This window comes from Rhinopithecus bieti, unplaced genomic scaffold (assembly GCF_001698545.2).
Source record: "Rhinopithecus bieti isolate Rb0 unplaced genomic scaffold, ASM169854v2 scaffold_6710, whole genome shotgun sequence".
Taxonomy (NCBI): domain Eukaryota; kingdom Metazoa; phylum Chordata; class Mammalia; order Primates; family Cercopithecidae; genus Rhinopithecus; species Rhinopithecus bieti.
In genome coordinates, this window is record NW_016805362.1 from 36985 (window position 1) to 51520 (window position 14536).

Below are 14536 nucleotides of genomic sequence, written 5' to 3' on the forward strand. Positions count from 1 at the left end.
ATAAAATAAAATAAAAAATAAAAATAAAATAAAATAAAAAGAAAATGTGGCACATATACACCATGGAATACTATGCAGCCATAAAAAGGATGAGTTCATGTCCTTTGTAGGGACATGAATGCAGCTGGAAACCATCATTCTCAGCAAACTATCGCAAGAACAGAAAACCAAACACCGCATGTTCTAACTCACAGGTGGGAACTGAACAATGAGATCACTTGGACACAGGAAGGGCAACATCACACACTGGGGCCTGTCGTGGGGTGGGGGCAGGGGGTAGGGATAGCATTAGGAGATAGACCTAATGTAAATGACGAGTTAATGGGTGCAGCACACCAATATAGCACATGTAAACATATGTAACAAACCTCCACGTTATGCACATGTACCCTAGAACTTAAAGTATAATAAAAAAGAAAAAAGAAAATAAAAAAAGAAACCAGAAACCAGAACATTCTTTCAACAGAGATAGCAAACTAGGGAACATCTGTACCAGAACATCCCCACCTCATTTCTGACATGCCATCCCTGCTCCCACACTCAAGGACAAGCTGACAGATGTGCCTGAGAGAGCCTTCCATTCAACACTCTGTCATTTAAACACAGTCTACATGACACCATGCAATTCCCACTGCCAGGTCCCAGGTATCCTGCTTAATCCCATGGCAGTCGAACTCATCCAGCTCAGAAACTCAGAGCTCCAGAGCCTTGACAAGGCTCATCCACAGCATGGAACAGAACATTGAAGTTGTTCCTGGTTCTGCTGTCCACACATTTTGAATAGACCTTTCTGCACATATTGAGACCAATTGGTAGTTTTCCAAGAATCAACCACATGGCTGTAGATTACTCCAGCTGCCATTGTAGGAATGGTGGTAAATTGTCTGAAGGGAGAAGCTTCCACTTGTTTGTTTTCCAGGAAATGGAGATAGGCTGGTCTCTACCACTGGTGATCAGTGTCCGACATAGCTAAGCCATCAGAATGGCCCAACCAGAAGCGACAAAGAGATCTGTCAAGGTATTTCCCAAAGATCTAAGCATTTTCCAAAAGTTCTGGTGCCTTTCCATTTGGACTTAGTCACTGTCACAAATCTCATGAAGGTGAGAAATGTACCTGCTGATGAAGAGCTTGAACATAAAAATAGGCAAGGTTTCATCAAGCCAGCCCATATCTACCAAGTAGGCTACTCCAATGATGCTGGGAGAGAAGCCTAAGGGGAGGAGCACTACAGGAAGAGAACCTAAGCAAACATTCATTGAAGACTTACTGTGTCTTCATAGTTTCTTGAAGATAATACCATTTTACTATTTATATATGTTATCGCTTTTAACCCTCCCATAAACCCTGTCATCTGCACTTACAGATGAGAAACTGAGGCACAGATATTTACAGAGTAGGCAAGGACACACAGACTGTAACATCCCTGTCCACCATTTTCCCCTGTACTGCCTCCTGCAAAACCACTGTCTGCTACCAACCCACTTCTTGTGGTTCTAGCTGATGCAAGGAAGGTGGTCCATGCCAACCTACTTTCCATAGCCCACCAGAGGTGGGTCTTCAATGGGAAGTCACCCAGCAGCCTTGACCAAAGCTCCACGATCCTCACAGTTTTCATCTTTAAGGAGGTGGTAAGCCCTTCCCCTTCATCCATCACAAACACACAGGTTATCTCACACTCTCAGGCACTATCTTTTCTGCCCTATAGTCTGCCTCTGTCTCAGTACGGTTTAAGGACTTCGTGGATGGGAGCCTCATGTGAGCCCTTGCCATGGAGTCTCATTGTCCCCAAGTGAATGGGGACAGCCTGAGGGGATAGTGTGGAGGAGGTAGAGGATGACACAAAGTGGATGTAGTGGTGGATTGTTCATTGCTTAATGTGTCAGTTCGAGACATGACCAAGAATGAGCTCCCCAGAGATTTCCTCATTGATTATGTCTGCAGACTTGCCCCTGCCCTCTCCCTCCAGATTTAGACAAGGACTTAGAAAGCAAATAAGAACCAAGACTGACCACAGCTGTTCACACACCGACTCTTCACCCCTTTATCCCCAAAGACCAATATTTTCCCACCACCAAAAGCAAGCACCACTTTCAAAACCTCACTGATCAGCAGTCTTTTTCCCTAGAGCTTCAGCAAGTGTATCAAGAACACAGACAGAGAAATGGGACCTCAGGAGAGCCTCCCATCAGAGCATCACCCTGGCTAGATACACATTAGGGTAGCTGAGCAGGGAGGAGAGTATATGGCTGCTGGGGGACGGTGGCTACAGTCAACCTAAGTCCATGTCTGTTTCTTTCAGGTTCCTGACAACAGTGCCGGGGGTAAGAGGCAAATACTCTCCTTCCCCACTCTGCCTGGCTACTCCTGCACCTGCTCCTGACCTCAGCTCCCTGTGACTTCCCCAGGGTTGCTCTCCCAGATGGGCTGCTCACACCTCTCCTGCCATGCACTCTGGCTCCAGCACTTTTTACACTTTGTCATTGTGCCTGTGTTATCAGTTGATACGTCATCCCTGAAGGCAGGCGACGTGTTCCCAAGCTGTGGGCTCTCCTGCTTAGAAGGCTCCTAGGAGGACTGGGGTTTGCCAGATGAGGTGGCAAGGATGTCGAGGCCATTTTGAGAAGTCAATGTTAAAGGTTCAGTGTTACCAATCTGCTCGTGAAAAAGTATTTAATATCAACAAGTCAAATTTATGATGTAGCCAAGAACTGTTTGGGAAAATGTTAAAAATTTAAATTCACTTGACAATAAATAAAAGTAGGCAGCACTTAAAGGACACACACACACACACATACACACACACCCCTTCTGTCACTTTCTTTGTAAATTCTGAGCAAAGTAGTGCTTCCAAAATTACATTGTAGACACCAAAGTTTAATTCAGTATTGGGCCATGCAGGATGGTTTCTCAAAGTGTGGTCTGCAAACCGTCCTCATGTGGTTCCATAGAACTGAGGATTCTTGAGCCTCACCTCAGGCCCTCCAAATCAGGGTCTCTGGAGGGAGGAATTCCAAGGACCTATTCGAACAAATACTCTAGTTGATTCTGACGTGCACTGAAGTTTAAGGCAGGGACAAAATAACATTGAAAAAGAACACAATTTATAACCCATTTATGCTGCACTGAAAGAAGTTTCTATTGCCTTTGTATCTCAAGAAGGGACACAAATCCAAGTTTTATTCGTCCTTATACCATTCATTAAAGTTCAGTGAAGCAGCATTTATTCTTAAGATATAAATAATTATATTGGATTTTTAAAAATCATAGACTAATACAGGATATTCTTTTCAAAGTACTTACTGGGTATTGTGAGATGAGATGATTCAGAAGCTGAAAAGAAATAAAAGAAAAATCAGACACATGTGTTTCACCTACAGGAATCCTGACCAAAACACCCACCTTCAAACCAATACAGTGGGCTGTGAACTAGAGCTGTACAGGCTACACATAAATCACCATCAACAGATCTATAGTCTTTTTTTGAAATATAATTCAGATTGATAACAATTTCCTGAGTCTTTAGCATACACAAGGCGAAATACTAAACCAGCCCCAGGAAATGTGGCGATTAAAAAAAAAAGGGGCTCTCAATATCTTAAAAATAAGTTTAATGAAACACTCGGTAATAACTTGTACATTTGCTCCTGTATATTTCCTGCTGAAGATACTTTGTTATTTTACTAAAATACAATTAACCCTTGATTCAGTGGAAAAGCAGATTAGACTTGTGCACAAATGTGGGACTCGTTGCTTTTCTTTTTTCTTTGAAAAAATTAGCCCATCCAGCCATCCAGCTGGTATTTATGGGCCTGAGGAGTTGAGTTTGAGAGCTTGAATTAATTTGCTAGCTTTCAAGGAACTGAATGAAATTGCTAAAATGCAGATTAGCAATTACTTGGTCATTTAATTGTAAAAAGTCAGGTGATGTGTTGACAAAGACCATGGGCGATGAAAATGCCTTTTCTTTCCCATAAAATGACAGAGATAATCATTTATTGAGACTTCCTACCTTTCATAAGGTTACTGGGAGAATTAAAGGGGACAATGCCCATGAAATTCTCATCCTACTAACTGGCACAAAGTCAGCACACCACAAGGGTTAGGTACTATAGTAATATCAATGATGATGATGACTGATTGTACAATTTCTACCACTCAGTGTTTTAAGCATTTCACCTGTATTATCTCATTTTGTCTTTATGGCAACTCACGATGGTAGGGTTTTTCCTCTTGGCTTATAGAGATGTAAACTGAAGGACTTAGAGGTAAAATAAGTTACCCAAGATATTAGTATTATTTCCATTTTCCTTTTGGAGAAACTGAAGTCTAGGGAGGAATAGGTATATTGACTATTATTACTCTGCCCTGTGCTACACATTTGCATTATCTCTTGGAGGCCCAACTGAGCAGATGACACCAGCGTCTTCATTGTGGCCACAGTTATGGGAGAGCCAGTCACTGTGGGGGCAGCTCCACAGGTAAGACTCATATCCTGAGCAGCATATGTCATCTAGGACAATCAGCCCTGAGCCTTGGCCAAAACCAGCCACTTCCTGGGGCTGACACAGCCGAGCTGCCTGCAGACCATGTTGGCATCATTGATGTCCCAGAAGTCATCACACATGGTGTCCCAGGAACCATGGTACCTGACCTCCACCCAGCCCTTACACCAGTCACCTCCATTCACCAGCCTCAGGGTCAAATCTAGAGGGAGACACAGAGACTTCAATTCTCTGTCCCTTGCCCTACACTGTGAGCAAGGACCCCAAAAAGAACTGACGATCCGAAACCCTGATTTCTCAGCGTGTTTTCCTGTTTGAACTTAAGCTCAACTTTCCTGACTCTTCAGTAGAGTTTGGCCAACCTTGCGTCTTGAGGGGGCCTGTGTGGCATCATCAATTTCGAATTCCACTGTGCCTCTGGTCTGACCTTTCAAGTAAGGTTCCAACTATGAAGAACCTGTCCTGCCCATGGCAACTCCTTTTCTCGCCAACGGAAGTGCCCCACGTGAGCCCAGCACTGTGATGGGAATTACTCCAGATGGGCTCCCTTCAGTAAACAAAATAGCCCTCCAGGTATCACTGGAAGAGCTAGGCTTGCTTCTAAGGTGCCTGTAACCCTGTGCTTCACACTTCCACACTCCTGACACCTCTTCTCCCCACTCCCTCATGCCCCAAGGTGCCAATCTTGAAAGCTTAGTCATGGCAGATGATTTTGGGCATCTGCTAACATGGGAACCTCAGATCATGTACAAGAACTTCACACGTATCATCTTAGCTCATTCTCAACACAACTCCATGGAGAGACTGAGGCTCAAGAAGGTCACCCACTTGCTCGTCAACTGACTCGCAAGTGACAGAGCAAGACATGTCCTCAAGCTATTGCTCTTAACCATTTCACGCGTCTGCCTTCTGCTATATATTTTTTAACATTTGAAACATTTGACCCAACTCATGGCTTATGCTTTTGTACAAACAGGTCCTCACATACACACACAGGACTATAATAAGATGAGGAAATACTGAGTGGAGGCAGTTATCATTTGAAGTATTAACTAGGGTAGAGTTTTCAAGATGTGTTGCAAATTCTAGAAAAGAAGAGAAAAAATAAGGGATTATATCCAAAGATCCTCAGTTAGATGCTGCTATACTCATGTGCCTCTGCTGCCCTGGTGATTGGGTACAATCCCCCAGACACCCAGTGGGGCAGCCTGGGGGCAGAGATCAGAGGCAGGAGGTATGCATAGGCAGGGGTGGGCATGGAGGCCCAGGGTCTGTCAGCTGGAAGGAGGAAGGGGCTGAAGGGCCCAACCTTGGTGACCCCATTTAAGGAGGTTCTCCCTTCCCTACGTCTAAAACCTAGCAGCAGTCGGATGCAGTGGCTCACATGTGTAATCTTAGCACTTCAGGAGGCCAAGGCAGGAGAATTGCTTGAGCCTAGGAGTTGCAGACCAGCCTGGGCAACATGGCGAGAACTTGTCTCTACAAAAGTTAAATAAAATAAAATAGAATAGCCAGGCATAGTGGTGTGCACCTGTGGTTTCAGCTACTCCAGAGGCTGAGGGAGGAGAAAGGCTTGAACCTGGGAGGTCGAGGCTATGGTGAGCCATGTCTAGGCCACTGCACCCCATCCTTGGCAACAGAACAAGACCCTGTCTCAAATATAAATATAAATATATATCAGAATAAGACATATATTTGAGATGTACACATATATATCTATATATGTATTTTCTTTTAAAACAAAATCCAGCACGATTTTCTGCAGCAGGCCCTCCTGATTCCTTGGGGGTAGTCTTGGGCAGCACCACTCCCCAGTCCCAAAGCTTAGATACAGCACTACCAGTCATCACCCGAGTCTCCTGAAAACCATCTTCTATGGCGTTTCTCACGCTTCCTGCTGCTGAAATTGCAAAGCAAAAAGGCCAAATGAGAGGTCACCTGAAAACAAGAGTTAGATCTGACACCCTTCTTAATTCGAGCAGGAGAGGGGAGCAACACCACATTTTAGTTTGGGGGTTCACTGGGTTTGTCACTTGTTAATTAAGTCACTCAGTGAATATGGAATAATCTCTGACTGCTCCATGAAGCATTAAACGTCAGGGAGAAAAGAAGGAATTTGTCCTAAAAGGTAAGACTCAGCCCTCCGGAGCTCACAGGCCACTTGGGCAGACACAGCTTGGTGCCTGATAACTTGGTTTTGGCCTCAGCAGGGCCCAGAGTAGAGGAGAAGTAGAAACATCAGAGGGAGCAATTCATGGGGCCCCTCTGAGCAGGAACTACCCAGAGAAGTGGATATTTCATGTAGGTTTGGAACGAGACATAGACATGTGTCAAAAGAAAATGGGGTAAAAATAGGATTGTCAGATAAAATTTAGGACGTCCAGTTAAACTTGAATGTCAGATAAACAAGAAATACTTTTTAAATGTAAGTATGTCACAAATATTGCATGGGACAAACTTATACAAAAAAAGTTATTTTGTATCCAAAATTCACATTTAAGCGGGTGTCCTGTATTTTTATTTGAGGAATCTGTTAACTCTGAATGAAAGGTACCCCAGAGGCGGCAGTAGGCAGGAAGCTCTCTTCACTGACCTTTAGCTAAAACCCAGCCAGGTCAACTGAAGCCCTCCAGCCTCTGTAACCTGCTGAGCACTAGTGTGGGTGGGCCAGGCACATTTGGCACACCTGGCAGTTTCCACTCCAACCAACTGCAATGCGTGGTCATCTAGAGTCAGATGTGAGTCCCAAACGTACTTGTGCCAGTGGTAGTTGGCATGAAATTAAATTAAATATTAAATACATTAATGAAATATGGGTGCAAAAAGAAAGATGTCTTTCTATAAAGATAAGGCAGAATGCTTTTTAGCAACTTGGTTTATTCAGTAGAAGAAAGAAAATAAAAATAAGTAGAAGAAAGGTAAATAAAACAATAGAACTTTTGCACTTTTATTTGCTTTGCAAATGTTTTTAATGCCAGGTTCCTCTTTAGAGAAACTAAAATTAGAAATAAGAGATGATGCATAATGGGCGTGGTTTATGCCAGAAAAGCATTACAGAACTACTGAAGATCCCTGCAGAGAGAAATGCCTACGTCAACAAATTAGGGAATCAATGTATGGATTACATGTTTTAAGTTAAAACGAAACATCTAAAGTGTGTAGATCCTATTTTCTGATTTCCCATTTTAAATAATTTTTTTGAATAACCCATCAACTACCTGTCTCAGTTACATTAGAGAAGAGTTCTTCTTAGGCCAGGAGCGGTGGCTCACGCCTGTAATCCCAGCACTTTGGGAGGCTGAGGCAGGTGGATCACAAGGTCAGGAGATCGAGACCTTCCTGGCTAACACGGTGAAACCCCGTCTTTATTAAAAAATACAAAAAATTAGCCGGGCGTGGTGGTGGGCACCTGTAGTCCCAGTTTCTTGGGAGGCTGAGGCAGGAGAATGGTGTGAACTCGGGAACCAGAGCTTGCAGTGAGCAGAGCCAAGTCTGCGCCATGGCACTCCAGCCTGGGCGACAGAGCAAGACTCCGTCTCAAAAAAAAAAAAAAAAAAAAAAAAAAAGAAAAGAGTTCTTCTTGAGAAATGATTCTCAAAGTGGGTTCCATGAAGCATCAGGCAGCGCCTGGGGACTTGTTGAAAATGTAAAGTCTTAGCCTCACCCAGACTTACAAAGTCAGGAACTTCAGATGTGGCACTCAACGCTGTTTTCAGAAGCACTCCCATGATTCTAACACACACTAAGCTTGAAAAATGCTGTTCTGCAGCGTGTGTAAAGGGCATGGTAGCAGCAATGTTATTAGTGTGGTAAGAAAGAATTCATTTACAACCACATACTGAGCTGTGGCTATAATAGATGCTCTTCCACCAGGCGGGGAGAATATTGAGATTATACAAAGCCTCCACTGCCCTTTGGAATTAGACTCTAGTGAGTGAAACGAACAGATAAGCAATTAGTAGCTACAGCAAACATGCAGGTAAGCAAGTAGAGCATAGCAAACTAAGGGATCCAATGGACGGATGTTCAGGAGGACAGCAGAAGGTCACGTGTGATTGACCCTCAAGTCAATCACTGAGCTATGCCAGGCAGGATGGGCAGAGGAAAGCCAGGCAAAGGGGAAGGTCCAAGTTAAAATTAGCACTAAGGAGGCAGAGACACTATGAATGCACTGCTCCTTCCAAACAACCTCCTAAGAATTAAACTACAAACTGCAAAACTTCTTGAGCGCCTCATGGCAGACAGAGAAGAACCAGGTTTCTGGATGGCGACACTGAGCGTAGAAATGTTGATCATTCAAAACTAATTCATAGGTTTCGTATAATTTTTATCAAAGGGTTTTTCTTTGTTTGACTAGTTTTTTCAAAAAATAATTCTAAAGTTCACCAGGACAAACAAATAGGCTAAAAATAACTGATACATTCTTGAAAAATAAAAAATACTGACAGGGCAGGGTGTTAGGAGGATGGAAATGAGATGGGAGAACCTGTGTTCCCCATGGACTTGGGAGGCAGGTGACCGGGGTTCAAGTTCTAGACCCGCCATGTATTTTTTCTCTGAACACAGACAAGTCATGCAACCTCATCGGTCTTCATTTCCTCATTTGTAAAAGGGTGATTATGCTACTTCATAAGGTTATTGTGAAGACAAAATCAGAAAACATAAGTGTTTAGTACAGTGTTTGCCATGTAGTCAGTGTTCAAAAACATTATTTGCTCAAAATTAGTAAAATAAAGTGAGATAAACTAAAGTTATAAAAATTAAAATACAGAAAAAAAACCTAAGTCAGATATAACTCACACCAGAAAGTAAAATAATTTTCAGAACTCAAGAACTATTTTTTAAAGGCACAAAAATAAGAAACTAGTTACATTTTTATCTGATTCCTGTTAGAAATTTCTAGATTTAAAATCAATAGAAGAAATCAGCTGGGTGTGGTGGCTCACGCCTGTAATCTCAGCACTTTGGGAGGCTGGGGTAGGTCACCTGAGCTCAGGAGTTCGAGACCAGCCTAGCCAACATGGTGAAACCCTATCTCTACTAAAAATACAAAAATTAGCCAGGTGTGGTGATGGGCACCTCTGGTCCCAGCTACTCAGGAGGCTGAGATAGGAGAATTGCTTGAACCCGGGAGGCAGAGGTTGCAGTGAGCCAAGATCACACCACTGCACTCCAGCCTGGGCAACAGAGCAAGACTCCATCTCAAAAAAAAAAAAAATCAATCGCAGAAATCACAAAGGAAAACAGCAGTATATTTAATTACATAAAAATATAAAATATGCGTGCAGAAAAAAATCAAGATTAAAAGGCAAACCACAAACTGGGAAAATATTTGTCATCAATATAATGGCAAAGTATAAGTATCCCAAATATATAGAGTTTATATAAATCAATAAAGAAAACACTAACTTTCCCCAAAATTGGACAAAATACATAAGCAATTCAAAGAAAAGGAGTACAGATGACTTAAAAATGTTCACTCTAAGAAAAGAAATGCAAGAAATGTGGACTAAGAAATGCAAACTTAAATGACTCTATGGCATTTTTTCATCCAGCAGTTCAGCCAAGATTTTTGAAAAGTAACTTCAGAGCTGGTGAAAGTGCAGGAATTGCTACTCTTGTTTTCTACTGGTAGAAGTAAGAATCGCTTCTGGAAAACGATTTATCGTTGTTTTTTTTTTTTTTTTTTTTTTTTGAGACAGAGTCTCACTCTGTCACCCAGGCTGGAGCACAGTGGCACAATCGCAGCTCACTGCAACCTCCGCCTCCTGAGTTCAAGTGATTCTCATGCTAACAAACGAACACTGGTACCTTCCTACTAAGTTTACTCCAGGCTTTATCTGGATTTCACCAGTTTTTCCTTTTCTGTTCCAGGATCCAATCCAAGAGTTCACATTACTTTTAGAAAGCTGCTTTTGGACAAAACATGAGGAAAATGTCTAGAGTAGCAACACTAAATGGTTCTGAGGCTCTGTCCATGTGCCAGACACTGCATGGGTTGGAACATAACCCCCATTTATAAATGAGTAAATTGAGACTCGCAGAGGCTCCACAGCGGGCAAGTGGCAGAGGAGGGGCATTGCTGGGTACCACAGCCCTTCCTGCCCAGCACAAACCTGGGCATACTGAGTTTTTCTCAAGAGTTTGCATGAAGACCAAAGCTGACAGGTGCTTGCCACCTTGGTACTTCCAGCGCAAAGCTCTGTGACCAGGCTCCAAGCACTGAGTAAGATGCCATGGTTCAGTTCATCACCTCAGCTCCCTGCAAGGAGCAGCAAGGGCCAGTGGGCCAGAGCTGTCATCCGAATGCTAATGAATTCGATCCAGATTCAAGCCCTAACACAGCCACTCACCAGTGCTGCCTTTGGACAACCCAATAACCTTTCTGAGCCTCAGTTCCCCCACCTGGAATGTGGAAATAATTGTTCCTAACTTCAGGGATGTTAGCAGATTTAAATAAGAGAATACGGGTCCACTTCAGAGAGCATGAATTCCCACCTCTGAATGGCAAACATAGGCCTGCTTGCACATGTGTGCATGTCTGTCCATATGCATGCACATAACATCATGGGCAAACTACAAATTTCCTCCATCCAAGAGCACTGCTGCCTGTTGTTCCTCTGTGGATAAAGACAGGGCAATTCACTCCATCTACAGCGGCTGATGTGAATTCCATGTCACGGTTCAGAGACAATCTGGAGGGTGAACTCGGTACTGACAAGAGCTGGGGCTGAGGACACAGCCTCCCAGTTTCAAATGCTTCTGATGGAGGCAGGAGGAGGATGCCCAGTCTCCACTCCCCTGAGGTCCTGGGTCTGGTGACCCCCAGCCCCTCCACACGCTCATCACAGGGCATGGGCCTGCTCCCTACCACCCGGGTGTGATGGCTGGATTTTGGGGTGCTGCTTTCATGAAAGCAAACTCCCAAATGAACTTTAATCTTCAAAGCTTCCCTCACTGAGCCTAGGGGGAGAGTGAGAGTTCTGGAAGTTATCTGAAAATTAGGTGATTTTTTTACCCTGTCTCCTGAAATTCATAAATCTAGCAAAAGGTGACACAAAAGAAAAAAAAATGGCAGTAGGAAATATAGAAGAAGGAAGAAAGAAATGAATAAAAAGAGGAAGAGAAAGCAAAAGGGAGGGAAGGAAGGTAGAAAGAAGATAGAAACAAAGGGAGAGAGAGAGAAATAGGGAGGAAAGGTGATAAGAGCTGCCCAATAGATGAGGAGAAAGAGCGAGAGAGAAAAAGAGAGAGGGAGGGAAGGTGGTAATAGCTGCCTGATAGATGAAGAGAAACAGAGAGAGAGAGAAGGAAGGTGATAATAGTGCCCAATAGTTGAAGAGAGAGACAGAGAGAAAGGTGATAACAGCCCCCCAAATGATAAAGAGAAAGAGAGATGGAGAGAGAAACAGAGAGGAGGGAGGAAGGAGGGAGGAAAAGTAATAACTGCCTGATAGATGAGAGAGACAGGAAGATACGGTGCAGGGGGTGGGGAGAGAAAGGCAGAGACAGAAACAGAGGGAGAAGGAGGGAGAAAAGGTGATAGCTGCCCAAAAGATGGGAAAGAGAGAAAGATACAGAGAGAGAGAGAGAAACATAGAGAGGCAGACAGAAACAGAGGGAGAGAGAGGGGAGAGAAAAGGTGATAATAACTACACAATAGAAAAAAGAGAAAGATACAGAGAGAGAGAGAGACAGAGGCATAGAGAGAGGAAGAGAGAGAGACAGAATAGGCAAACTGAGAATCACTTGTTCCCCTAGTATCTCTGCAAAATGCCATTGAGATGCAGCAATCAGCATGCTCTGCCGATGGCTCTCTCACGTTTATTATCTGACTCTAAGAACATACAGCTATGCTTGAGTGACTAGGCTTCAAGTGTTTGTTTAAAGCTGTGCATGACAGACAAACTTGGAATCTTAATGATTTTGTCTGTGCTCAATTACTTGACCTGATTTTGCTCGGCAAATATTAGCCATCAAGCCAGACACACCTGTAGAAAGAAGCCGCATAAAGGGCATTTACAGTGGGAATCCTTTCTGCCCGTTTTCGTAGCACACAAATTGTGTGTTTAACCAATTGCTGCAAAGTTTGAGGGCATCTTTAATAATACACATCCACCTTTCCTGAACTTCAGGGATTTTTCTAAGACCAATCAATCATTCCTTTAGTTGAATGACTTACTGAAAACATTGACATAATGACTGGCTTTTTCTAACTACAACCATTTATACTTCTCAGCCAGAAACAAAACAAAAAAGAGCCATTCCTCCTGAACACCTGCAAACAATTAGAATTATCAGCAAAGGGCTACCCACTCTTTGATATAAAACTTCCCTTGAAATGGAAACTAGTAGATATAATTTGCCATGATTGAGTCTGCAGGAGAGAAATTAATGAATATAATAATTAAACGTAATACCTGTAGGTAGAACTTGTCCCCATAATAGACACATTTCAAGGATGACCGTGGAGATCCCCATTTTGCTGGGTTCTCAATTGAATAGAAAATCCTTGACATTTATAGGTACCTAGCTAAAAGGAGGTGTGTCCTCTAGGGTGGCATATTTCTACTGCTGCTATAAATCAATATGAAGGAAGTGAGGGCTTTTGCTAACGGTCAATGGCTAATCTGTGGGAAAAACTTAGGTGTGTTTGATTGATTGCCATATGAACAATCTGGCTGTTGCCCAGCTGCAAACGCACTGACATAAGTGAACAATTTCCAACTTCCTTCTAGGTGAACCTCGAAGACTCCCAAGTGTTTCCTGAATATGGGCTTGATTTTAATCTTGGGGAGTTCAAATTAACCTGTGGGAAGTTTGCCCCAAGGTTTGGGGCCAAACAGGATGTGGGCTGCTGAGCAAATACAAGACACAGTGCCAAGGGGGAAAGAATCTCTTTGGGATGGTTTTTCCTGGCAGGACATTCTCTCATCAACCCCTGTGCAGTGCAAGTAACCTCACCTTGGAAGAATGAAGATGACATGAGTGTGGATGTGATCAGAGAGCAGAAGGCATGAGGGATGATTCCATGGAGACCATGAGTCCATAATAACTTTGGCCACAGTCTTCTGGGTCTCACACTAATTCCACAACAGGAGCTGAGAAACGCATGACCTCAAACTGAACCACCTCCAACCATTTCCACGGCTTTGATTTCTTATACTTGACATGCACATTGTATGACCCTCAGAGCTTGGCAAACCCACAAAACCTGCCCCCAACCTCCACCTACACTGCACACAATCCCCCTCATTGGATTTGCTATGTAAATATCACTTCACTCTTTGGGACCCTCAGAAGTCATCACCAGAGTCTGACAATCCCCCCACACACTCTACCGAGAAGGTTGCCTGATATTTATTTTTTTAAAAAGACACTTGATGGCCAGTAACTCTTGGTTAAAAGCAGGCAGTTTTCCAGGACTTGCCTCTGTTTTCCTAGCCTGGGTGAGCTGTGCCCTGCTTCTCAGCTGAGAGGCTGAGGCCGTCAAATGACACTTGGCTTCTCTGCCATGCACTGCTCATCAGTAGTCTGTGCTGCATTCTAGAAGGGTACTGTGAACCCATGTCCTGTGTCAGCCACCAGTCAGAATTTAGGGCTGGAAGTCTGCCTTTGGCTTCATCTAGATGAAAGTTACATTCAATCTTTAATTTCTTTTTTAATCCTACAACTCTTCCTGTTGTTTCCAGGTGCCTCTTCACCCCTTGAGGAGAACAGGAACACAGAATAGGCTGACTGTGTTTCATCCTCCTACTGCCAGATCAGCAACTGATAAGCATTGAGTGATGACAGAACAGGGTTACTCACCCACCAGGGAATGCCCAAGACCAGACACATGCTGGATTCCTCTTAGAAGGGGATTGTGATCCCTTGGTTCCTGGAGTGTTGGACTGAGAATGATTATGCAGCTGGGTCTGGGATCCTCAGAGTGTCATGACAGATGAGCATTGTCCGCCGTGAGCGCAGCAGGGAAAGATGGTAAGAATACTAAATACCTGTGAACAGGAAGGGGTAATAAGTGTCCTTCTGA

General features: G+C 43.5%; 1 protein-coding gene across 1 annotated transcript in view; it reads right to left on the bottom strand.

Moving 5' to 3' along the window:
- LOC108529743 (deleted in malignant brain tumors 1 protein) overlaps positions 1-13006 on the bottom strand; it is a gene marked incomplete at its 3' end in the record, with an annotated part of 49987 nt that extends 36981 nt beyond the window's left edge. The window contains 2 exon segments of the mRNA XM_017872228.1: positions 3302-3331; positions 12924-13006. Coding sequence (XP_017727717.1) covers positions 3302-3331; positions 12924-12984 — 91 coding nt within the window.
- Positions 13007-14536: the final 1530 nt, after the last annotated feature.